Source organism: Bacillus rossius, chromosome 13, assembly GCF_032445375.1.
Source record: "Bacillus rossius redtenbacheri isolate Brsri chromosome 13, Brsri_v3, whole genome shotgun sequence".
Taxonomy (NCBI): Eukaryota; Metazoa; Arthropoda; class Insecta; order Phasmatodea; family Bacillidae; genus Bacillus; species Bacillus rossius.
This window is the reverse complement of record NC_086340.1, coordinates 43,051,877-43,079,867: the sequence shown is the minus strand read 5'-3', so window position 1 is coordinate 43,079,867 and position 27,991 is coordinate 43,051,877. Positions and strand designations below refer to the sequence as shown.

General features: G+C 43.0%; 2 protein-coding genes across 2 annotated transcripts in view; both read left to right on the top strand.

Moving 5' to 3' along the window:
- Positions 1-1,789: 1,789 nt before the first annotated feature.
- On the top strand, positions 1,790-17,266 carry LOC134538568 (uncharacterized; the record flags this gene model as incomplete). The annotated part of the gene is made up of 3 exons (XM_063379992.1): positions 1,790-1,849; positions 2,226-2,298; positions 17,247-17,266. Coding segments are annotated over 3 exons (153 nt in total), but the record flags the coding sequence as incomplete, so codon positions are not given.
- The window catches only part of LOC134538499 (sushi, von Willebrand factor type A, EGF and pentraxin domain-containing protein 1), a 248,322-nt gene continuing 237,439 nt past the window's right edge, over positions 17,109-27,991 (top strand). The window contains exon 1 of the mRNA XM_063379874.1: positions 17,109-17,344. Coding sequence (XP_063235944.1) covers positions 17,272-17,344 — 73 coding nt within the window. The 5' untranslated portion in view covers positions 17,109-17,271. The remainder of the gene's footprint in view (positions 17,345-27,991) is intronic.

The window sequence follows — 27,991 nt, the reverse complement described above, 5'->3', positions numbered from 1 at the left end:
TAGTAAGAAAAATATAATTGTAACGTTCTAGTAGATGACTATGTTGTAAAGTGGATGAATATTTAAAAATTTTAACTATTATTGAAGAATCATGTTTTCAAAATTTTTCTTCTGGAAGTGAAGTAACATTCATTACAGATATATATTCTTCTACTTGGCTGTGACCCCGTCTCATTGTCCAAGCTCTACACACTACCCTATTTCAATACTCTATATACAACTCTGATTAACTCCAGACTACTGTCCATAATTGCTCTTTATTATCTCAACACTTCATCCTCTCACTCCATTCGCTCAATTCACGGTATTTTTTTTTCTATTCTCCATATTCTATCACAAATCTCACTATTCTCTTCAACCACTCAATATCTCCACTCTTCTTTCTCCATCCCTCTTGTCTTTCTAATCTACCCTCTCTTTAAGTCTATTTACTTTAATCCACACTTATCAATCTTATGATTTCGACTCTCTTTCTCCATCTCTCTACTCTCTACAATCACTATCCAGTCTCACAAATCTCCCCCTCATTCACCAGCAATTATAATTCTCCTACTCTCTTCAGTCTCACTACATTCCACCAACCTCATTCCAGTAACAGCTATCTCCCCATTTACTCTTCATACTAAACAGTTCTCTCTTAATCTTCAACCCCTCACTCTAATTTTTACTACCCAGATTTTAAATAACTTAAAATACTCAACGCATTACATTCTATTTTCTATCTCTCCTTCCAAAGATCACACACTCTCCACAACCAGTCCAATCCACCCTACTCCACACACTCTCCACAACCAGTCCAGTCCATCCTCCTCCACTCTCTCCACAACCAGTCCAGTCCATCCTCCTCCACTCTCTCCACAACCAGTCCAGTCCATCCTCCTCCACTCTCTCCACAACCAGTCCAGTCCATCCTCCTCCACTCTCTCCACAACCAGTCCAGTCCATCCTCCTCCACACTCTCCACAACCAGTCCAGTCCATCTTTCACTCTCTCCACAACCAGTCCAGTCCATCCTCCTCCACACATTCCACAACCAGTCCAGTCCATCCTCCTCCACACATTCCACAACCAGTCCAGTCCATCCTCCTCCACACATTCCACAACCAGTCCAGTCCATCATTCACACACACTCCACAACCAGTCCAGTCCATCCTCCTCCTCCACACACTCTTTACAACCAGTCCAGTCCATCCTCCTCCTCTCTCTCTCCACAACCAGTCTAGTCCTTCCTCCTCCAAACTCTCTCCACAACCTGTCCAGTCCTTGCTCCTCCAAACTCTCTCCACAACCTGTCCAGTCCATCCTCCACACTCTCTCCATTACCAGTCCAACCTCCACACTCTCTCCACAACCTGTCCAGTCCATCCTCCTCCACTCTCTACAACCAGTCCAGTCCATCCTCCTCCACTCTCTACAACCAGTCCAGTCCATCCTCCTCCACTCTCTCCACAAGCAGTCCAGTCCATCCTCCTCCACTCTCTCCACAACCAGTCCAGTCCATCCTCCTCCACTCTCTCCACAACCAGTCCAGTCCATCCTCCTCCACTCTCTCCACAACCAGTCCAGTCCATCCTCCTCCACTCTCTCCACAACAAGTCCAGTCCATCCTCCTCCACACTCTCCACAACCAGTCCAGTCCATCCTCCTCCACACTCTCCACAACCAGCACAGTCCATCCTCCTCCACACTCTCTCCACAACCAGTCCAAACCTCCACACTCTACCCACAACCAGTCCAGTCCATCCTCCTCCACACTCTCTCCACAACCAGTCCAGTCCATCCTCCTCCACACTCTCTCCACAACCAGTCCAGTCCACCCTCCTCCTCCACACTCTCCACAACCAGTCCAGTCCACCATCCTCGTCCACACACTCTCCACAACCAGTTCATAGTCCATTCTCCTCCTCCTCCACTCTCTCCACAACCAGTCCAGTACATCCTCCTCCACTCTCTCCACAACCAGTCCAGTACATCCTCCACATTCTCCACAACCAGTCCAGTCCATCTTCCTCCTCCTCCTCCACTCTCTCCACAACCAGTCCAGTACATCCTCTTCCACACTCTCCACAACCAGTCCAGTCCATCTTCCTCCTCCTCCTCCACTCTCTCCACAACCAGTAAAGTCCATCCACTTCCACACTCTCTCCACAACCAGTCCAGTCCAACCTCTTCCACACTCTCCACAACCAGTCCAGTCCATCCTCTTCCACACTCTCCACAACCAGTCCAGTCCATCCTCTTCCACACTATCTCCACAACCAGTCCAGTCCATCCTCTTCCACACTATCTCCACAACCAGTCCAGTCCATCCTCTTCCACACTCTCCACAACCAGTCCAGTCCATCCTCTTCCACACTCTCTCCACAACCAGTCCAGTCCATCCTCTTCCACACTCTCTCCACAACCAGTCCAGTCCATCCTCTTCCACACTCTCTCCACAACCAGTCCAGTCCATCCTCCACACTCTCTCCATTACCAGTCCAACCTCCACACTCTCTCCACAACCTGTCCAGTCCATCCTCCTCCACTCTCTACAACCAGTCCAGTCCATCCTCCTCCACTCTCTACAACCAGTCCAGTCCAGTCCATCCTCCTCCACTCTCTCCACAACCAGTCCAGTCCATCCTCCTCCACTCTCTCCACAACCAGTCCAGTCCATCCTCCTCCACTCTCTCCACAACCAGTCCAGTCCATCCTCCTCCACTCTCTCCACAACCAGTCCAGTCCATCCTCCTCCACTCTCTCCACAACCAGTCCAGTCCATCCTCCTCCACTCTCCACAACCAGTCCAGTCCATCCTCCTCCACTCTCTCCACAACCAGTCCAGTCCATCCTCCTCCACTCTCTCCACAACCAGTCCAGTCCATCCTCCTCCACTCTCTCCACAACCAGTCCAGTCCATCCTCCTCCACACGCTCCACAACCAGTCCAGTCCATCCTCCTCCACTCTCTCCACAACCAGTCCAGTCCATCCTCCTCCACACTCTCCACAACCAGCACAGTCCATCCTCCTCCACACTCTCCACAACCAGTCCATCCTCCACACTCTACCCACAACCAGTCCAGTCCATCCTCCTCCACACTCTCCACAACCAACCCGTCCATCCTCCTCCACACTCTCTCCACAACCAGTCCAGTCCACCCTCCTCCTCCACACTCTCTCCACAACCAGTCCAGTCCACCCTCCTCCTCCACACACTCTCCACAACCAGTCCAGTCCACCCTCCTCCTCCACACACTCTCCACAACCAGTTTATAGTCCATCCTCCTCCTCCTCCACTCTCTCCACAACCAGTCCAGTCCATCCTCCTCCTCCTCCTCCTCCTCCACTCTCTCCACAACCAGTCCAGTACATCCTCCTCCACTCTCTCCAAAACCAGTCCAGTCCATCTTCCTCCTCCTCCTCCACACTCTCCACAACCAGTCCAGTACATCCTCCACACTCTCCACAACCAGTCCAGTCCAGTCCATCTTCCACACTCTCTCCACAACCAGTCCAGTCCATCCTCTTCCACACTCTCTCCACAACCAGTCCAGTCCATCCTCTTCCACACTCTCCACAACCAGTCCAATCCATCCTCTTCCACACTCTCTCCACAACCAGTCCAGTCCATCCTCTTCCACACTCTCTCCACAACCAGTCCAGTCCATCCTCTTCCACACTCTCTCCACAACCAGTCCAGTCCATCCTCTTCCACACTCTCTCCACAACCAGTCCAGTCCATCCTCTTCCACACTCTCTCCACAACCAGTCCAGTCCATCCTCTTCCACACTCTCTCCACAACCAGTCCAGTCCATCCTCTTCCACACTCTCTCCACAACCAGTCCAGTCCATCCTCTTCCACACTCTCTCCACAACCAGTCCAGTCCATCCTCTTCCACACACTCTCCACAACCAGTCCAGTCCATCCTCTTCCACACACTCTCCACAACCAGTCCAGTCCATCCTCTTCCACACTCTCCACAACCAGTCCAGTCCATCCTCTTCCACACTCTCCACAACCAGTCCAGTCCATCCTCCTCCACACACTCCACAACCAGTACAGTCCATCCACCTCCACTCTCTCCACAACCAGTCCAGTCCATCCTCCTCCACTCTCTCCACAACCAGTCCAGTCCATCCTCCTCCACTCTCCACAACCAGTCCAGTCCATCCTCCACACTCTCTCCACAACCAGTCCAGTCCAGTCCATCCTCCTCCACACTCTCTCCATTACCAGTCCAGTCCATCCTTCCTCCACACTCTCCACAGCCAGTCCAGTCCATCCTCCTCCACACTCTCTCCACAGCCAGTCCAGTCCATCCTCCTCCACACTCTCCACAACCAGTCCAGTCCATCCTCCTCCACACTCTCTCCACAACCAGTTCAGTCCATTCTCCTCCTCCACACTCTCTCTACAACCAGTTCAGTCCATTCTCCTCCTCCACACACTCTTTAAAACCAGTCCAGTCCATCTTCCTCCTCCACACACTCTTTAAAACCAGTCCAGTCCATCTTCCTCCACTCTCTCCACAACCAGTCCAGTTTATCCTCCTCCACTCTCTCTCCACAACCAGTCCAGTCCAGTCCATCCTCCTCCACTCTCTCCACAACCAGTCCAGTTAATCCTCCTCCACTCTCTCCACAACCAGTCCAGTCCATCCTCCTCCACTCTCTCCACAACCTGTCCAGTCCATCCTCCTCCACTCTCTCCACAACCTGTCCAGTCCATCCTCCACCACTCTCTCTCCACAACCTGTCCAGTCCAACCTCCACACACTCTCTATTACCAGTCCATCCTCCACACACTCTCCATTACCAGTCCATCCTCCACACACTCTCCATTACCAGTCCCTCCTCCACTCTCTCCACAACCCGTCCAGTCCATCCTTCTCCACTCTCTCCACAACCAGTCCAGTCCATCCTCCTCCACTCTCCACAACCCGTCCAGTCCATCCTTCTCCATTCTCTCCACAACCAGTCCAGTCCATCCTCCACACTCTCTCCGCAACCAGTCCAGTCCATCCTCCTCCACTCTCTTCGCAACCAGTCCAGTCCATCCTCCTCCACTCTCTCCGCAACCAGTCGAGTCCATCCTCCTCCACTCTCTCCGCAACCAGTCCAGTCCATCCTCCTCCACTCTCTCCACAACCAGTCCAGTCCATCCTCCTCCACTCTCTCCACAACCAGTCCAGTACATCCTCCTCCACACTCTCCACAACCAGTCCAGTCCATCCTCCTCCACTCTCCACAACCCGTCCAGTCCATCCTTCTCCATTCTCTCCACAACCAGTCCAGTCCATCCTCCACACTCTCTCCGCAACCAGTCCAGTCCATCCTCCTCCACTCTCTCCGCAACCAGTCCAGTCCATCCTCCTCCACTCTCTCCACAACCAGTCCAGTACATCCTCCTCCACACTCTCCACAACCAGTCCAGTCCATCCTCCTCCACTCTCTCCACAACCAGTCCAGTCCATCCTCATCCACGCTCTCTCCACAACCAGTCCAGTCCATCCTCCTCCACACTCTCTCCTTTACCAGTCCATCCTCCACACTCTTTCCACAACCAGTCCAGTCCAACCTCCTCCACTCTCCACAACCAGTCCAGTCCATCCTCCTCCACTATCCACAACCAGTCCAGTCCATCCTCCTCCACTCTCCACAACCAGTCCAGTCCATCCTCCTCCACTCTCCACAACCAGTCCAGTCCATCCTCCTCCACTCTCCACAACCAGTCCAGTCCATCCTCCTCCACTCTCCACAACCAGTCCAGTCCATCCTCCTCCACTCTCCACAACCAGTCCAGTCCATCCTCCTCCACTCTCCACAACCAGTCCAGTCCATCCTCCTCCACTCTCCACAACCAGTCCAGTCCATCCTCCTCCACTCTCTCCACAACCAGTCCAGTCCATCCTCCTCCACTCTCTCCACAACCAGTCCAGTCCATCCTCCTCCACTTTCTCCACAACCAGTCCAGTCCATCCTCCTCCACTCTCTCCACAACCAGTCCAGTCCATCCTCCTCCACTCTCTCCACAACCAGTCCAGTTCATCCTCCTCCACTCTCTCCACAACCAGTCCAGTCCATCCTCCTCCACTCTCTCCACAACCAGTCCAGTCCATCCTCCTCCACTCTCTCCACAACCAGTCCAGTCCATCCTCCACTCTCTCCACAACCAGTGCAGTCCATCCTCCTCCACACTCTCTCCACAACCAGTCCAGTCCATCCTCCTCCACTCTCTCTCCACAACCAGTGCAGTCCATCCTCCTCCACACTCTCCATTACCAGTCCATCCTCCACACATTCTCCACAAACAGTCCAGTCCATCCTCCTCCACACTCTCCATTACCAGTCCATCCTCCACACATTCTCCACAAACAGTCCAGTCCATCCTCCTCCACTCTCTCCACATCTAGTCCAGTCCATCCTCTTCCACTCTCTCTACAACCAGTCCAGTCCATCCTCCTCCACTCTCTCTACAACCAGTCCAGTCCATCCTCCTCCACTCTCTCTACAACCAGTCCAGTCCATCCTCCTCCACTCTCTCTACAACCAGTCCAGTCCATCCTCCTCCACACTCTCTCTACAACCAGTCCAGTCCATCCTCCTCCACTCTCTCCACAACCAGTCCAGTCCATCCTCCACACTCTCTCCACAACCAGTCAAGTTAATCCTCCTCCACTCTCTCCACAACCAGTCCATCCATCCTCCACCACTCTCTCCACAACCAGTCCAGTCCATCCTCCTCCACTCTCTCTACAACCAGTCCAGTCCATCCTCCTCCACTCTCTCTACAACCAGTCCAGTCCATCCTCCTCCACTCTCCACAACCAGTCCAGTCCATCCTCCTCCACACTCTCCACAACCAGTCCAGTCCATCCTCCTCCACTCTCTCTCCACAACCAGTCCAGTCCATCCTCCTCCACTCTCTCCACAACCAGTCCATTCCTTCCTCCTCCACACTCTCCACAACCAGTCCAGTCCATCTTCCTCCCCACAACCAGTCCAGTCCATCCTCCTCCACTCTCTCTCAACCAGTCCAGTCCCTCCTCCTCCACTCTCTCTCAACCAGTCCAGTCCCTCCTCCTCCACTCTCTCTCAACCAGTCCAGTTCCTCCTCCTCCACAATCTCTCCACAACCAGTCCAGTCCCTCCTCCTCCACTCTCTCTCAACCAGTCCAGTCCCTCCTCCACACTCTCTCCACAACCAGTCCAGGCCATCCTCCTCCACACTCTCCATTACCAGTCCATCCTCTACACTCTCTCCACAACCAGTCCAGTTCATCCTCCTCCACTCTCTCTCCACAACCAGTCCAGTCCATCATCCACACTCTCCACAACCAGTCCAGTCCTTCCTCCTCCACACTCTCTCCACAACCAGTCCAGTCCTTCCTCCTCCACACTCTCTCCACAACCAGTCCAGTCTTTCCTCCTCCACACTCTCTCCACAACCAGTCCAGTCCTTCCTCCTCCACACTCTCTCAACAACCAGTCCAGTCCTTCCTCCTCCACACTCTCTCAACAACCAGTCCAGTCCTTCCTCCTCCACACTCTCTCCACAACCAGTCCAGTCCTTCCTCCTCCACACTCTCCACAACCCATCCAGTCCTTCCTCCTCCACTCTCCACAACCAGTCCATCCTCCTCCACTCTCCACAACCAGTCCAGTCCATCCTTCTCCACTCTCCACAACCAGTCCAGTCCATCCTCCTCCACTCTCCACAACCAGTCCAGTCCATCCTCCTCCACTTTCCCCAACCAGTCCAGTCCATCCTCCTCCACTCTCCACAACCAGTCCAGTCCATCCTCCTCCACTCTCTCCACAACCAGTTATGTCCCTCTTCCACCTTCTCCACAACCAGTCCATCCTCCTCCACTCTCTCCTCAACCAGTCCATCCTCCACACACTTCACATCCAGTCCAACCTGCACACAGTCCACATCCAGTCCAACCTCCTCCACACTTTCCACAACCAGTCTATCCTTCCCTCTCTCCAGTCTCAACCCCTTTCTCACCTCTCTAGATAGTCTAATCTGTCCCAATCTCTCTCCAGAATATATTTTCAACTTTTACCTATCTATATCAATTATCTATTAACTCTCCCCTTCCAGTGTTTCTAATCCCTCTTCTCTCTAACTTAAATATCTCTACTTCTTTATCTCAAACATGGCATTCTATTTCCTCCCTCTTGTATCAATAATTTGTCTCCCCTATCTCTCTCATGGCCATCTATTCTCCCTATATTCCTCCATATTCTTCTCTCCCCTTTTCTCCTCTCTTTCCAGTCACTACTCTCCCTCATATTCAGTGCCTACTACACTTCCTTAACAGTCTCACTACTCTCTTCTCTTTCTTTAATCATTATATTATTTAAATCTAATCTCTTTCCTCCACTTACACACTCTAATCTCTGTGCGTTCGCCTCATTCTCTCCAGTCTGTCTAATCTTGCCCTCTCTCTTTTCAGCCTGTCTTACTCAGCCTAATTCACTGCTATCTGCCTCTTCTCCCACCTCTGATTCTCAACATTCTAATTAAGCTCTCTTCTCTCCTACTTCAATCACTCAACTTCCCGTCCATCTTACTTCATATCTCTACTCTCCTCTTCCAGTCTCACTCATTCTAAATCTCTCAGACTCTACTCTTAACTCTTGCGCCATTTTCTACATTATCCTTTCTCCTCGGTTTATCTCTCCCCCCTCTCTTCACAGCCTTTACTCTCACCCTTTGTCTCATTTTAACTCTTTTTCACCAGACTCTCTACTCTCTTCCCTCACTTTCTTCAGTCACTATTACATCTCCTCTTTCTCTCTCTCCTCTACTCTCGCCCCCTCTCAAGTCTCTCTACCTTCCACTATCTCTCACGAATTTCTCTACTCTCTTCTCTCCAGTGTATACTCCCCAGTGTATACACCCCCATCTCATACTTCATTCAGTACTTCCCTTGCTCTCTCTCTAGTCTGTTTCCTTCCTATCTCATTTCAGTTTCTTTTTTCTTCCCTTCTTCCACCCACCCCCTTCTTTCCCCTCTCACTCCGTTCTCTCACCATTCAATCTACTCTCCCCCTCTATCTCAAAAGTCTCTCGAATTTTTCACTTTTAATTTACTTTACTCCCTCCCCGCAATTTCAACTGATCTCCTTTCTCTCCAGTATCTCTACTCTCCCTCCCACCTTTTCTTCAGTCTTTCTACTTTTCCCAACTCTTTCCATTTTTATACTCGTCCTCTTCTCTTCCCATTCTCTCATCTCTCCTCTGGCTTTCTCTCCAGCTCCTCTACTCTCCTTCCTCTTCCTCCATTATTTATACCCATTCTCTCTTTCCAGTCTCTTTAAACTTCCACTCTTTATCTCTAGTTTCCCTACTCTACCTCTCACTCCAGTCTATACACTCTCCCCTCTCATATTTACTTGAAAAAGATCTGGGGAGCAACGGTCACACATTACACTCGCATCCGAGTAGACATGGGTTCAACTGCCGGTTCAAGATATATAGAATTCGATTCCCCTCTGTTTCACGAGATCACTGCAAAGATGCCATGATAATAAAATCAAGTGAATTGAGAAAGACGATGATCAAAGCAGTATGTTAAGATGTGAGTTAACAAACTCTGTATATTAATTTGCATGAAAAAATTGCAAGAAAAAAAAGTTTTAAAGAAAGCTACATTAGAACTATGTTTATTATGTGATTATTGAATTTAAGAAGTATCTGTATTACAAATTTAGACAGAAGCATACTACAGGCACTGTTCGGTATTTTAATCCGAAACAAATCCCAATTCAATTTTGGCGACAAAGTGAAAGGCTGTTCCTCTGCGATAGCACAGAAATAATGAAAAAACAAACAACTTTGCGGACTGTGTTTTGTGAACGGGAATGGGGGCGGCTCCCAGCCTTCAGCGGTGAGAAAGCAGTTTCCAGGCGCGTGCAACTGAATGTGTTTCTGCTTTGTTGTGCAACGGTCGCCGCTGGCTAGCCGCGTTGCCGACTATTAGCGAGGATTTAAGGCACAGGGCGCAACGCTTAAACCTCGACACACATACCACGTGATTGTAAGACGGCACAAACCGGTCGCTACGTTAAGGCGGACAAAGGAAATGACTGTCGCGTCATTGCGCGTTTTCAACGTTCTCGTGTGGCCCAACGTTACTATACGGTTTATCAACAACACTAAATTATGCTAGCTATAGGCTATTTATTAAAAACTAGCTAATATCCGACACGTATTGGAATGCCTATTTGTAATTTCTTTAAGTTTACACACACATACAAATAATCTGTCTAGCTCTCTTTATCTCTCTGTAATTCTCTCTTAATATCTCTATCTCTTTTTATCTCAGTAATTATCTCTCTTAATATCTCTTTATATTCATTTCTCCTTATCATTCCCTATATCTAGCTATATATTTCTATATCTCACTATGCATCCATATCTGTGTATGTATTTTCAAATATCTATATCACTATATAATTTTATAGTATAATCTCTGTTTAGCCTTTAATTTTTATCTCTTTATAGATCAGTCTCTTCTATATGTATATTTTTTTTATTTCTCTTAATCTATATATCATTCTCTATACATCTCTCTAGCTATATACCTCTCTGTTTATCTAATTATATATATATATATATATATACCCTCACTATTTCTCTATCACTCTCTCTTATCCCTATCCATCTTTCTCAATCCGTCACTCTACCTCTATTTCTCTCGATTTCTTTACACCTATCTCTCTTTATCTCAACCACTCTTGACTCGCAAGTCACCATTATTATTCGGACCATAGGAAAGAGGAACTGACTACTTACCAGCAATTATCCGATACTACTCGCATGCCATATTAATTTTTGCTTTAAGGTTTGGTACCATCGAAATCTCTCCTTTTTGTTTAAAATATGGATGTAAGTAAGGGAGTTTATGTATACAATCTTTGTCATTTTTATACTTGAAGTCAAAAGGAGAACGATATCTAAACCCTGTTTACCACGCTTTTATTTGGTTTCTGCATAGCAAAACCATTTTTATTGTAATGAATTTTAACTCTAATTTCCGGCAGATGTGTGGGTATTATGTTTCTTTAGCAGTATTAGCTAAATTATGTCATATTTACGATTCTTCCTAGAGAGTTCTTTTCAATCTATTAAACAAATTTATAAAATATTAGCCTTTATACAGACAGCTACCTTATCAGGTACTTCAGAACAGACAACCATTCCATAGACTAATACCTCCATGGTTTCAAAGGCCAAGCTATGCATTTCAAAGTTTAAAATCAATATTGGTTGGGATATTACTGGTTATTATATTTAATTTACATAAATACCAAATTTCGTCATGTGTAAAGTTTTTTCAAATACGTTTTCAATATTATAGTCTATCTGCAGCGCATTCTTGTTTGGTTAAGTTGATTACTGTACAGAGTGCACTCGCACAGTCCAATATCGATAGCTCGCAGATTGCATGCAAAGCGCACGCTCCGTCTCATGCAGAGTGAACTACATTTAACAGCCCGAATTCTTTCGTGGTTAGTCTGTACTACAACTATAGAATGGCGAAATATCATAAAGAATTATTAAATTATGCTTTAAGGTTTTGTTTTACCAAAATCTCACCCGGACAGTGACCTCTTACTTATTTCGAAGTTTAGGTGTGCAAAGTTTCAACTGAATCAAGATGAACGATGCATGATCGAATAGAAGACTAACACACAAACATTAAGTTTTATATGCAAGATTATTTATGTGTAAGAATCTTGGCTCTCCTTGTGCGGCATTCGTGAAGCTTCTGACCGCCGAGGAACTTCAATGTTCGTTCAGACAGACAGAGGGTGCCAGGTCTGGGCTGTAAGGGTGGGTGCTTCAAAACTTCCCAGCCGATTCCCTGCAATTTTTTTCACGAAATGTACGATCAATGCAGTCTTTTCCGTAAACTTCCACGATCTCCGAATGTATATCTCCACCTTTCTTTCCTTTTGCACCAAGAAATAACCATAACTGGTTGTTCCTCCACAATTGAGGATGTAATCACTATTTGCCATCTTAACGGTGACTGACGTAAGCTATTGGCGCGTGGAATCAAGAGATCTTGCATTGCTACCAGTCAGTAGAGCCCTCTCGTTTCCTTCTAAGTAATTGTCTTGTGCGTTACTTATTTATACGCCCTAGTATTATTGGAGGGCTTTCCTGTGCAATTAATAATATCTATCTTGAATTTTATGTTACGTCTCAATGTTTATATTATCTACTAGCTGTAAAAAGTCACATCGGTGTTTATTATGATTACGTCCGTGACCTTTCACAGTTTTAAAATAACATTTAGTTAACTTCTGGTGAGACAATTTTGTGAACCAACAGCAAATGAAAAAGAATAATAAATTCACAGGATAAACAGTTAAACTTGATCAGAAGAAAATGAAATATCTAACACAATTCAGAACATTAAAAGCGTTATTTAAACACCGCCATCCATTAGCACTCAAAGGCTACTTTTTTGTGTTTAACCATACAATAGTATTCTAAAATATGCAGAGAAAAGAAAATAGCACGGATCCTTCATCAGCAGCGGAGTGATCCGTGCGCAGAACAGCTCATTGGGCTTGGGCGACTGCGCAATCGCCGCTGTCCACTTCGCCATAGCCATTCCCTCCTCGTGGTTCAGACACGCGCGACCAGATCGCAGCACTGGCGCTTGGCATTTCCACGCCGAGCTGTCTTCCCAAATGCGCTCCGTGGCCTTGTGAACCCGACCACGCCCCCTCCCCCACCCCTCTGGCCCTGCGAACCACCTGTCTCCCTTCCTTCGCGACTAGGTTCTGGCTTTGTTCGGAGCGGTATCCGTATCACTCAGTGCCACAACTGAACACCGGGTGTGTTTTTTTATCGTTATTTTACATGCATTCATGTTTTATAGCACGTGACAACAGGACTATGCCACACGAGCCTAGCACATACAAGTTTCACATTTATTAAAATATAAATAAAAATATTAAAAAAATTATAATAACTTAGCGCATTTCAGGTTGACTATAGCTCGCGTTTATGCCTTGTATGATGCATAAATTCATCCATTGGTCTTAAAACATAAAAATCTTTGGAATTTATTACTTAAAACATGATGCTAGAAAACAATCTGTAAAGTGGGATTTTGATATTTTCATAAAATCCCAACTTGTTTTAACTAGCACTTGTGCTTAAAGTAACACGAATTATTTAATATTGATTGCCTTAGAAACGTTGAACCAGTTTAGCAAACATGTTATTCAAATGGCTACCAGTTTGTTAACTGCCTTATACAAGATATACCACGACAGAAAGGTGCCGCAAAAATTCATCCTCCTAAAAAAACCACACTTTGAAAAATGCATTTAAAGAATCCAATATACACACAGCTGTTCGGAAGCCGTTTTAAAATTTTAAAGTTACATTTAAAAACATTTTTTTTCTAATTATCAACTTATTCGCATATCATCTAAAACAAAACACCATATTTAAAATATATTTACAGTTTAAAATCCAGTACATGAGTAAAGGTTAAAAGTTTTTTTTTTTTTTTTTTGCGTAGGCTTGACGTCATTAGAGTTCATTAGAGACAGATAAACTCAACAAGTGTGTTAAACGAAACTATCTAATGAATCGACCATAAACTGAATGCATTAATGAACCTTCCCAGCAATATGACGTGATATCGAACAGCCAAGGAAAACCACAACTACGGTTGTCGGACGAGAATTCAAAGCCATGTCCCCTGGAATGAGAGTCCAGTGTCTTACCACTAAGTCACTCACTACGTAAAGTGTTTTAAGCAATGTTTCTGTGCGAACCACCCACCCTGCGAGGTGCCGCTACAGTATGATGCTGCATCTGATTTCTATTTGAGGATATTATTGGTCCAATCCTAGTTATTAGTAAAGGTGAAAGTGGTCTGTGAAAAATTAACTTTAAGTAAGAAAACGAATGGATATGCACTGAAACTTACTTAAAGACATGTAATCCTGCAACATTGTATACAACCTGGGTCGTAGACGAAGGGGGGGGGGACGGTCGTGAACCCTTCCTTTGTCACACCTTAAGGGTTGAATTTCGCAATATATAAAAATTGTGATGAGAAGTTTCCAAATGTTAATTATTGGTACCTCAGTTTCTAAAGATTAATTATGTCTCGGAAATTTATCAATCATTTTAACATCTTTAACCTTTTATCACCCCCTTAAAAGTGTATTTCTGTATTTAGACATAGCCTAGTTTCTAAATTAGCAAAAGAGCTTTTGATTAAAAAAAATCAAAATCCGTCGAGTAGTTTTCGATTGATGCTCAAACAAACACAAAGACAAAAATTAAAAAATATATATATTCTTGGGTTCTCAATAATATAAATAGCCATTTGCAACAGTTTTTCCATCATTTCATAAAATGTACAGTCTTTTTGCCTTGAACAGTTTTATTATTAGTATAGATTATACATTATTTCACAACGTATTTATAACGTTTAAGAAAAGCCACATGGCAATGGCGTCTCGCTGTTCAAGACTACTGTTAGCGGAACGAACGCCTAACAGCTGTCTTTCTCTCTTTTACTCCTTCTCCATCTTTTTTTCAAACGCCACGGGAATGTCTGCAGCACAAGCGCCAACTGCAGGCCGCGTCAAAAAAAATTGAATCGCGCGCACTTCTCCTTGCTTCCTGTTGCACATTTCCGTCGCATTCACGAAGTTTGCTCCCGCCAAATGCCGTATACCGAGAACCAAGATGTTACACGGTAAAAACTACCCCCTCGTGAGTGCACACATGAATCCTCTTCATTCTTGAGAATAGTTCGGTCATGTTATTACGGAAAATGGCTGGCTTAGCCTCACCACCCCCTCATCCTAGAGCTGAACCAGTGAGGGTATTGTAGGAGCACTATTTGATCTATGACTTTCCAAGAATCTATCAATATAATAAGATGTCATTAGAAAGTTTTGGCCTTAGTTTTTTTCCATTCTGTCGTGTGAATGGTTAAAACCATTCTGTGGGCCATTACCGAGAATTAACATATCCATCTGATATCACCGCCGGCCGTGCCAGCAGCCAGAATAAAGCCTTGTCATAGTTTTACACGGCAAAAAAACTACTCCCTCGTGAGTGCCGACATTAATCCTCGTCACTCTCGAGTAGGGATGTGCATGCTGAAAATACATCGATGTTTTTTTCGATGTGATACATCGTAATGTGGCATCGATGTTTTCCGATGTATCAAACAAAAACATCGATGTTTTCGATGCATCGTATAGAAACATTGGCATAAATAAGTTATATATTTATAAAATATCTAGTAAACATTTTGCTAAGACATATTAAAAATCTTCAGGAAATTCTACTCTACCAGATGACTTAAAAATTTCAGCTAGAGATAATTATAATAATGTTATTAACATACCTGTGCCACCGATTACGGAGAGTTTGATTAGGTGGGTCATTAAGAAACTAAAGTCAAATAAAGCTACTGGATCTGACGGTATCCTTAATTTGATAATAATTAAAGAATGTATAGAGACATATACACTCAATTATTAACACTAGCCTCAGTAATGCCTCTTTTCCCTATACCTTCATGGAAAAACACAGTTGTGATATCAGTATTTAAAAATGGGGGAAAAATCATATCTTAACAAATTACAGACCTATTTCTTTATTATGTAGTTTTTAAAAAAATTTCGAAAAAATTATTTAGACACATCAATTTTCATTTGAAAAATAAGATTACTGAAAATCAAAATGGATTTCAATCTGGAAGTTCCACTCTCACAAATTTATTTAGTTATGTAAATGATCTTTATAGTAAAATAACATCCAGATCCAGACAGCAAACTGATGCTGTCTTTTTTTGATATGAGCAAAGCATTTAATACATACATGCCAACATAATATTATTCTTAAAACAATTATGCATTTTAGGTATTGACAAACAGACTGGTTGCCGAACTATCTGTCTAATAGAAATTATCAGTCAGAGTTGCTAATGCATTATCATCGTACTTTAACATTACGTCGGGTGTCCCTCAAGACACTGTCTTGAAGACAGTAATCTATCTCCACTACTATTTAATATCTTTATGAATTACATTTCAAGATCAATAAAAACTGAAAGATTCTACTATATGCTGATGACATTAAATTGTACAAAAAGATAAACATAATGGGTAAACGATATAATACCCTGTACTTGTAAAATAACAAAACACGTTATAAAAATCGAACCTTTTCACACTGTTCGTACAGAAAATACAGTTACCTACGAGAAATAAACATTATCAATCCCAATGAACACTCAAAAATTTTATAGGGTGCATATTAATTTAAATGTAGTAAATTATTTAAATCTCTTATGTTCATACCATGGAAAAAAATAAGTTTTAGTTTCTATGGCCTATGAGCTAACCTACGTCAAATCGCGTAATTTTAATCTAAATATAGGACTCTTGACACATTATTTCTCTATATTCACAATGGTCCAGCGAGGTTGAATAACCTTATTTAGCCTACATTCAAACAACGATCGAAAATGGTCTAGTACAAAACCAGTGATCAAAACATCTTAATCACTTAATCCCTCCAATTTAGCAACGAAACTTGCATCATGCGATAGGGCCATTAATTAATACTACAAAACATCACCTGCACTCAGGTTTGGTTTGTAATTTATTTACATAATTCGCAGTTGAAGTAATAGAATCGTAACTATTGCTTGTATTTGATCTATTACAGAGAGACAAATATAAACAAACTTCATAGAATATTCCTTCCTTCCTAGTACGAGACCGTTCTTTTAATGTAAAAAAAACAACGTATTTTTCGATGTATCGACAGAAATACATCGATGCATCGTTAAACATCGAAAGTCATCGATGCATCGGATGGGTTCGATGCATCAAATAGAAAACATCGATGTTTTCGATGCATCGATGTATATCGAACATCCCTACTCTCGAGTGGAGTCAGGGCGGCGCGGCGCTGAGCTCAGCGGCGCGCGGGCGGACGCGCGCTTGTTGCGGGCGGTGTGCGCTCGGTGAAAGCTTGTTGCTGCGGGCGCTCGCCGGGAGCGCAGGCGAGTGGTCCCCCGGCGCGCCGCCTTCAGTTGTGCGGAGGACGCCGAGCGGTCCACGTCGAGAGAGAGACACGTGTGCGGGTTGTTGTTGTTGTTGTTGTGTTGTTGTCGTGTCTCGCCGATGGCTCGCGCGCCACGCGGGTCCCAGTGAGGGTGTGTTGTTGTTGTTGTTGTTGTTCAGACCTGCGAGTGAGCCAGTGACGGACATGTGGCGGTGTTGCGGCGTCGCGACGCTACTGCTGCTGCTGGGGTTCTGTTCCCGGAGGATCCACGCGCTAGGTGAGCAGCGCCGGTCTGCAACCACGCTCTCTCCTCCGCGGCCCCGCAGCAGTAGGGTTATATTCGGTCCGACTATACGTAACGGTGATTTCATCTTGACCAACTACGTATTGTAATTTCATGTGACGTAATTTTTTTTTCGAATCTTAATTGGTCCCCAAGGGCATGTCAAGATCAAATATTCTCCCGATACCGGCCGGTTGGCAAGTGGGCGTGTCTGTCGCAGCGTCTGCTTGTTTCAAAAAAAAAAAAAAATCCGGAGATTGTGTTTTTGAGTTAAACCAATTTTTGATAATGTGCGCAGGCTCTCACGGCCATTGTCTTAAGTAGCTTGGCTTCTGGGTTGTAGCCGTGTCCTTGGCGAATAATTATTTATGAAGGAACACGTCCACAACCCGGAAGCCAAGCTACTTTAATCCAATTTTGATTTATTATCCGGCGAAACGACGTTTTTTTTCCAACACCCTCCGGTTCTGAAGGGCTATGAAATCCAGGGAAAGGTCCCCCCGAGTCACTAAATTCACTGCATGGATGCATACATCCTAGTCCCGTTACTTCTCCGTCAGTCAACGCCACGCATCCAGCCAAGCGATTCACGACTTGACTTCATCCATCCGTCGGCAAATTTTTACTAAATAAGAACTGCAAACAGTCCGTGGTTTTTTCACTTGAGATTTATATAGATTATTGCTATTTATGCCGTTTTTATGAACGTGTTGTGGTAGCATTTCCTCGGAAAAATTCAGAGTCGTGATTAATTTTTTTCTTGAGCATGTGCTTTAAGAACCGCAATGTTATTACATATAAAAAAGAACGACCGACACAAACACTACAGCCCTGTGTCCTGATGACAGTAGACTGCCGTTGCCGAAACCACAGATATAACATGTCCGTCCGTCAAAAGTTAGCGCTTGCCAAGCTTTGAAGGACGGACGGACGGACGGATGCATAGCATTTTTCAGGCTTTCCTATTGACTGCAGGTCACGTGACGACGGACGGAGGCGACGGGATATTGTAATTCATCATTATCATAACATGCATCAAGACCCGTCCTCGAAAAAACCGTCATATGTTTGCACTTCTGCAAATGTTACTGCGAAAACAGCTTTCTTTACGGCATTAAAAAAAAAAAGGTGAACTAAGAACTAGAAGCGAATCCTTGGTATCCATCCAGCTCGTAATAAAGTCCCTTTGTTAAAGGAGCCATTCTATGTCCGCATTGTCACCCAAGTCAATAAATAAATCTTTAAAATTATGATAACTAGAACATAAGAAACAAAGGTACACTACTTGTTTATAATACCTTTATATAGGCCTACACAAGAACGACCACAATGAAGTACAGGTTTTAAGCTAGACAAAATTCTAATTTAAAAAACCAAATTAATAGTTCTATGATTGTATTATGAATTTTTATAAAGCCTAAATGCGCTTGTGTAAATTCCGAAAGTTAAATTAAATTTATATTTCATAAGTAAAAGCGTGGTCTGGGTCGATGCCGTGAATGGAAATGAATTTTAAAAAGGTAAAATAATGTTTAGCCGATAACATGAGAAAGCTTAGTAACGGAACACTTATTGTAAGACTATTCCCATTTCCGCAAGGTAATGTTCTGATAGAAGTCCAGCAAAAATGTTATTCTCAAACACACTAGTTCATTTATCCCTTTTAACCTACATATCAAAAGCGCGCGTCATCTGTAGCATGTTAGTTGTAACTTACAAGTTATTTTGTTATAGACAAGTACTAAAGTAAAGTAGTACTATATATGTGCCTTCTAAAACACGATATATTTGAAAAAGTTGTGTATTCCCAATATTTTTCACCTTTCACAAGCTAATTTTTTCTTGTGTCGATTTGATTTCCGGAGACTTGAATGCAGGTGCTAGAGAGGTAAACCATACCTTTAATCAAAAGTTTTTTTTAAAATATTATTGTTGAATTGCATACTGCATTAAACTTTTGTGAACAGAAACTCACTCGCTCCTGCGTGAAATTGTGTTTATGTCTTTCTTTGTCTCACCTACTGAAAGAACTGCGCGAATGGTGATCATATAAATATTTTTCCAAACAGTTTTTTTTTCTCATTTCTGTAACACTACCAGGTGTGTGATACGTAGTTTAAGCCACACCCGTTTTGATACTAGCAACATGTTTCAGAATCTTGTAAAGTTAAAACCAAAGCTACGAAATTCATTATTTGTATGTTTTTGAAGGAACTTCAGGTTATCTTGTACTTGGCAAAGAACTAATTAATTTTGGCGTACTTAAATCAAAAATTACACGTCTCATTAAAACCAGGAAAATGGTTTTGATTGTGTACTTTAAATGTGATGACTAACATTTTACTCAAGCTTCGTTCGATCTATGCCTTAAAATCTCACATAGGCCTACAGCTCGGACAAAAGTCTATCAAGTAAACTTAAGTCAGGCTCATAATGGACTTATGCACGGTGCTACTAAGAGGTTAAAGTTTTTAAGATTTATGTCCGCACAAGAGAGGCGATCCTTCCGTAATAGCGGAAACATGAGAAAGAGGCGAGAGAAATAGAGAGGAAGAGAGGAATCTTATTCCCTCCGTGTTTGAACTGAAGAGATAAATTTCAAAACGCAGTTCTGTAGGCGGCCAGAATAGGCCGCGATCTGACAACAAAGGCAATTCAGTTGTGACGACTTTACATTGAGCGTTAAAATATTTTCAATGTCCCTGCGTGGAACACATTTACAGCTGAGATTGCATGCAACTTTTAGTATTTTAACTAACAATGTGTTGTCTGTGTTATTTCGATTTGCAGAGTATGGTTGTCGTGTAACACGTGTGCTGTCGAATCCCTTTGTCGATGGGTTTGCTTTCAATTCCTAATACATTCAGCCACGTAAATTATATATATTTTTTTTATTCTTAAGCAAATCTTCAGCGAACAGAATAATCAAAATGTTTCAAAATCAAATACAAAACATGTCAAAAAATTCTGCAAAGTCTACAGTGGGTGTACGGGAGGGTAAAATCAAAATATTCCCAATGTATGAAAAGCTTGTTTCATCAATGATCTATAATTTAATACTCACGCGTACCGTTGCTGATATTTTATATGTTATACAATCAACACTATACTCGAGTTTTCCAATTAACATTTAGTACTAGTTATGGATTACTGAAATATATAACATGCAGGATTAAGTGAAATTTGTAACCTTTGTTCTTGAAGAGTATTTATTTTTATTTTTTTATTTTTTTACTGCGTGAGAAATATGCACAGCGATTTTTGGAAAACAAGGTTTGTGGGCATGAAGTTTTATTTTCCACACCTAAATACAGAGCAATTTTGGGAGATTGTACTCGCTGTTCCTACATCCCCGTTTACATGATGTAGTTCTGGAAAACCCTTAGCGCGGCACAAAATGCAACGACGGGAGCATTTACATTCATTACATAAACCGACGTAATGTTAGGAACACTTTCGTTTGAGGTAAACGTCGAATAGCTGGGAGGAGCTTGTCGCAATAGTTGCGCAGTGTTTGTTATTGAACATTTGACGTATGTTTGCGTTAAAATTATTGTGTGTTGTGTGGCTGAAAAGTTTTCACAGTCAAAGTAATAATTTCATTATATCACTTCAAAAAAATTTCACCGTTCTTTGACGACAAGCTCTACATTGACGGACGAAGTTAACGTTAAGTGATGATAATTATTAATGTTTAGGGTCTACCTACTGCGAAGAAATGTCGTTACAAATCGATTTTAACAGGGAACGGATTTACATATTTTACAGAGATATTTTGCATAAATTAATCGGCAAATGTATTAACTATCAGAAACACGCTTGTCTGAAAGTAGGTATGTGGTTCATGTGATACATCTTTGGTGTAACGAAAAAGTGGTAAGTCAGAAATTTAACATGTTTAGGAGATGCCAAAGAATGTCAGATTATTTGCAAGTCCATATTGACGAGACAAACACATAGACACATGTTTATAGCATTATCCTCATGAAACTACTATAATTAGGTCTGCGTATGTACAGGCAGGATAAACATGTATTCAACCGAAAACTTCGACTGCAGATTATCACGAAAATAAAAGTTCAAAACATTAATGCGATGGAAGGTCTAAAATACTGCCTTAGGCTAGTATAAGCCTTTGAAGTTAAAGTATAACACTATTTTATAATAGATATAATAAATAAATTATTAGAGGTGGAACACAGGGTTTAGAAAAATGTTTAACGGGACAAAGTTCTACAACCACCACAAAACTTGTCGCCGTTGTAAAATGGTTTTATTAACAAATAAATTATAGGTTTCTGCATCATAAAAATTAATGGTAATTAAGGGCGATAGTACGTAATTATTTCGATGAGATCTTGTTCAATCACACATCATTTAGATGCTTACTATCTCAATGGCTGTATTATTCACAATAAACTAGTTTTGCAGGTCAAACAAAGAGGTAGGCCTATGTATACCTGGCCTTGGGATGTAATTTTAAACTTAAGACTTAGTTTTTTTTTTATTTCTATGTTAATCCTGCATCCTAAATTGGTCGGTAAAATTTAGATTCATTGCTTATAAACAATGAATACTTATATTCTTGACAATCCTACAGTTTCTTTGGTCCCTCCGCTGAACCACCTGACTGCTGGACTTGACCGGAACTTCCTTGAAACTCCAGGTGTGTGTGTGGTGTGGTGTGTGCTTGTGTGCGGAGCGCAGTTTACCCGCGGCCGCCATGCACGACGGCGCGGCTGAGCGCAGGCACTCCGCGGCTCGCGAGTTTCTCCCGCGACCTGGAGTCGCGATCGCTCCGCGCGGGCGGCCGTGGGAGCCTGTGGCGCTTCGCAGCGTCATCCTTGCGAGTTGATTCCGTGGTGCAGATCATTCCGACCTTACGGCCGGCATCCTACCGTTCCCCTCTCACATATGCGCCCTAAGAGGGTAGGGTGGGAGTAACATTCCAGATTCTTATTTATTACAGGAACAGAACTATTAGGGATCGCTCCCTGTTGTTTGATCGGGAGGGTAGTACAGCTTCGGCAATGACCAGCGGCTGGGGCCACCAACCCAGCATAGTCACCGCCTCAGCCCCGTACCTCGCTCAGCTAACCAGACAGTTGGCTGTGTCCTGAGCCCTGAGACTATGGTGCAGCCAATCCTAGTACCTACTTTGCTACTACTATACTCCTGCAGGCTGATTCCATTACATGCAGATCGTTAAGTGTTTTTGCATCTTGATCCCCTGCGGGCTGATTTTGTGGTGCTGCCATCTGTAGTGCTTTGCCGCTGTCTGTTTTCATGACGCGGCCATCTTTAGTGCCTCGCAACTAAATATCTGCGGGCTGATTCCGTGGCATGTCAATCTGCAGCGCTTTGGGTTTTGATACCTATGGATTAATTCTATGGATCAGCATATTCAGAAATTCCAAACTTAATCGCATAGGGCTTATTCCGTGGCGATTCCATCTGTAGTGTTCGCAACGTTGAGGCCGGGCCCCATCAGAGTCCCAACTTCCACTGCAAGCATCAACTCTTGTTACCTTCCACAAGGTAAACACTTGCCCAGATGGGGCCTAACCTGCATACTAAATTCAAAAACAAAATTAAAGGGACAATTCTCTTGAGATGATTCTAGAATGTTCTAAAAGGATCTTCACACCAGGTCACATAATCGATATATATAACCGATTTCCGGGAAGTCTTCTTCTTGAATCCGGAGCTGGCAACACTGAATTCGATGTTGTGTTGGAATGAAGTCTCCACTTTTTCTATGGTTTGTGTGTGAAAGTGCAGTGTCTTTGCCGCACACAGCCGTAGCCTATCTATGAGTCGTGATGTCACATGATGTCAGTTTATTCCTACCCGCAAACATGAAAGGTAAGCTTCTTCATGTCCTTAAATGTTTGTGTATAGAATCTTAAATTAACGTCTCGTGACCATACACGGTCTCATCGTGATCCCTGCAGGCTGTTGGTGTGAAGCAGCCATCCGTAGCGCTTTACAACCAGACCCCAGCTAGCTCATTGCTTGCAGCGGCAGTTTGTGACGCTTCGTAGCTCGATCCCCGCTTGCTGATACCCTGCACTTTGCTGCATGCTAGTGGTACAAATTTCAGCCAGCCGAATTTCAATTCCACTGCGAAGATTTTTAAAGTTTACAGTATTTTAAGCATTGTTAAAAAGGAATATCAGTGACATCAGAAAAACGTTAAAATGCTTTCTACACTGGATAACTGTTAAACAAAATTTACACATAAGCCATGTATTTACATAAAATTCTGGTATAAAAATTGACGCTATTTTAGTCCAATCAATCGACAATCTTTGAATAATTGTGAGTACTATCAGTTGGTTGAAAGCTATGAAATAATCAAAAGATAGATTAAGTGATGTGCGTTCAAATTTCTTTATAGAGTATGAGATTCTCTAATGGAAGTTATGCACATCCCACAAGTTGATTATTTTTTTTTTAATTATACACAACGGATCGTCGCCCCTGATAATCCTTTAAAATTAGCAGACAAGGGAACAAATTTTTACTATTTACTCTATATAGTACCCGGTACACTGCTGGTAGACACGTTCATAATGCAGGAAATGTTATTCCAAAAATCACTATAAAAATCTGCTATCTATATTAATGTAAGTTTTAATATTTTATTTTCCTATATGTCCTGTAAATTCAAATAGGTGTAAACAACAATGTGTTGATATGAAAGAAAAAAATAATTACAGAAAGAATAGACTAAGAGGATAGGAAGGAAGGCATCATTCATGAATGACGGGAATATAAAAAACAATAATAGAATCCAAACCACGAAAGAATTCGATAAGGTATGTTTTGTCGGCTAGATATTTTCATTAAGGAGACCTTAAAGTATAGAAATAGTCAATACAATGTATAGTTTAAAAGAAAACAAAAAATAAATTAATGAAAAAAAGATCAGTTTTCTCCAGTTTAATATTTTTTTTTTAATATCTTACGAGATATTTTTTTTAAAATAAAACTTAGTATGATTCATTGTAACAGTGCAGCCTTTTTTTTTTACAGCGAAATAGTTTTTGATATTGGTCAAGTAGTTTCTTAAGTTACTTCTTACAAACGAACTCACGCTTTCTACTTTTTATCAGTTTAGTTTATGGATAGCCTAGGTACTGTAAGTTAGCCTGACACTAATCATAAAGCCGTGAGGCTAACGGCGCAGCACCAACTCCGCAGCCGTTAATAACGTCTCAATTGTTGCTGTCGTCTCGTGATGAGGCCACGGCAAAGACGAGATGGTAACGCAGAGCTGTCGTTAGGAGCGCAGCGGGTGAAAACACGTCAACGTGTTTTCGTCGTCCCTCCAGACACCCAAAAAAAAAAAAAAAAGAAGTCTTGTTTGGCTGTGGTGCGACCGGAGACGTTCTGGTCGCACGGCCTTGGAGCGCGCTTCGTGAAGACACAGCCGTGACCGACTTGGTGCGATACTCAGTGGAGTCTCCCTCAGGCCTGTTCTGCGGTGGCAGGAAACAAGAGACATATCCCGGAACATTTCACTATCGCGTCTGCTGCTCCCACAGTGCATGGAAACGTAACAAATAACCAATGAGTAGAGACCGGAAAAATTCGCGAATTCATTTCGCGATAGGCTAAAATATAAATAGTTATACCTCAGTGCTGCCTCTCCGATTGGCTCACAACTCACCTGGAGGACTTTGGGCCAATGAGAAACACCCAACCAAAGCTTTATACGAATCACAGGCTGCTACGTTGGGACGTCTCACAAGACAGCAGCCAATGGGTGGGTGACATTTGACCAAGCGTACGTAGAACCATGGAGTTCATCCTGGAGGTCATTGAACCCGCGAATGTTTCCGGTCCCTACCAATGAGATTGCATCTCAAGCTTTCGAAACATCAATTTACAGTAGAACTTCGATCACCAGTCACCCGATTAACGGGGCATTTGGTTAACAGAGTTCTCAATTAAAAATTAAACTTTTTTTTTGGGAGGAGGGGGGGGGTTTACCAAGCCCGCGAAGTGTAGTTCACTAGGAAAGTGACAAAGAAAGGAGTAAAACTGAAAACTAAACGTATTAAAAGTAGAAACAAACTGACAAGGAAACTGACTAGAATTGCCCGTGAGAAGAAAAATTGTTTGTTGATTCAAGTTCTTCGTTAAATTGCACGTTCCTATGCATATAAAAATGGAAATATAATTCAAATCTTCCCATTGTAACTGTATATTTTAGGTCATTACATATATTTAAAAATTAATAATTAGTGTCAGTAATACTTGTACATTTGTTTTGTATTTATTACTTACGGAATTTTGTTGTATTGTATAACCTAAATACATTTTAATTCGATTATCCGTGATGACTTTACCCCCATTACCCCGGTTCATCAAGGTTCTACAGTTATTTTAAAATAAAATGTTTGTTTAAAATCATAGCACGGACACATCAAAGTAATAATAGAACACTAAATAATTTTTTGACGTGACAACGTCTAATAAATCGAACGCCGGCTGCACGCACGAAAAAGTGTCCCGTAACGCACATTGTCCCTTTACGATGTGTCCCGTTACGCTCATTGTACGCTTGCGCCGCATCTATCTCTCTTCCACTGGATTGGAACCACCATCGATTTGACTTTTTCGAGGCACATTCAACTTGAAACACTCCCATTCGTTTCCTACTTGTCCTTAACAGAATAACATAGATTGGAAGAAGTTAAATAGCAAACATGTATAAAAGTTACAGTTAAAATAATCTCTTCGTTAAAGTAATAAACATATTTGAATTAATGAGTGCAAATAAAAGTAATTTTATCAATTAAATTGTAGTTTTAATTTCACTCCTTTGTATCCATACAAAATAGTGATAATTCAATAAAAATGATTCAATTTTATTCATAAAAGTATGCAATCATTTCATCAATGTTTTATTATGACGTTGTCACTTTAAACTATCGTCCGTAAACCGATTTTACAGAACCAATTTTTTACTTAAAGCAATTTTAAACGTATTAAAAAAATTAAATAACACGCCTATTACCACATTTATCATCGATTGGTCACACGGTGCAACGTAAACGAAATAGCTACTCCGTACGGGTTCATCTCCGTCTGCGTGTCATTGCAGATACTCTTGTTACGTGAGATCCGTTTCCGCTTGCGTGATCCGTCTCAGTTTCCGGGCCATTGTAGAACGGACCTTACAGGCACACGAACGTGAAGCTATCACATCCGCGTTGAAGAGGTTTCGCGGGGTATGGCAGCAAACACACAGCTGAGGTCTGTCTCAAGAAGTCGCTCGTCTCTCAGGTTAGGCGGTTTTCGAATGTAGTGCCACTGGTTCGTGGACAAATATACTGCGCTTGCTTCGCAAGGGACACACGTGAAATGAGAACCGCTGGAACTACTTTCGAGAACTTCCAAATTTGTGGCGGAACACGTAACACAGAATTTCGTAAGCCACCAAATATAATTCTTTTGGTATGTGCGTTAGCGCGAAACTTATCTGCGCATCGATAAAGACTAATTTCCCTCGTTATGCTCATGTGTTCCTTTTGCATGGTCCCCACAAGAGTGGGTCTGGGTGGACAGGCCCAACCCTGTTTATTTTTAAATGTTTAACCATTATAATTGTTTGCAAAATAGAAAAAAACTTATTGAATATATTATAAATAACGCTTAGTTTGGACTTATAAAATAGTAACCATAAGTATACCCTGTATTTTCAGGTTAGATATTCTAAAAAGAGTATACGTAAGAAATAACCATGCAATTATAATGCAGCACGTGACTAGAATTGGGGGTGAGGGCTGTCTCCGGCCCTGGGCCCATGGCCCGTAAACGAATGAGGGGGCAGACCTATCTTTGAATATATATACTGTATATAAGTCGCGAGTGGATAGGATTTACTCTACGTTTTTCAAAAGCGTAAGATGAGCAGCTTGGGAACTTCACCGCTGCAGTGCGCTACCGTAACGCCCTGTATCGTCTTAGTTGTTATTTACACGTTAGAGCGCAGCGCTGTCGCCCGCTGTCATTCCCCGCACCCCCCACCCATCATTCACTGCAGCTCAAGGTCGTTCAACAGGAGGGGGAAGGGGTGTTTGAAGAGTTCGACAGTTGTCCGCCAGGGACCACCACAAGTCGATGCCCTAGAGATGGTGGCGATTGCGGCGGTGAATTAACCAACTACCTCAAAACCGTATTAGAAGTTTTAACCTGGGCTGGCGACTTCTATACAGTATATATATTCAAAGGTCCTATTGAGTAAAATAAACGACGGAGAAGACCGAAGGCCTGCGTGAGAATCTAACCGCTTCTTTGTCCGCCTCTTCCCCCCTCCCCCCGTTGGCCGGCCCACCTCTGGTGACCGCTAGAGGTGTCTGACCCCAGACGTGTGACCTCGATGTAGAGGTATCATCGGATCAACCGCCCCGCTGTGATGTCCGGCTAGCTCGCTCCGTAGCGGCTTTCCTTGCCATGACGAGCTCTGGAGGCAGGGTTTAAGGTAAATCCACCAAGAATCTCTGTGTTTGTTCATGTTTAAAATGCTTTAAACAAACTAGCATCAATTTTAATTTATGAATTGTATAAAAAAAATTAGTTGTCTGTAAAGTCGGTTTACGGACGATAGTATAACGTGACAACGTCATA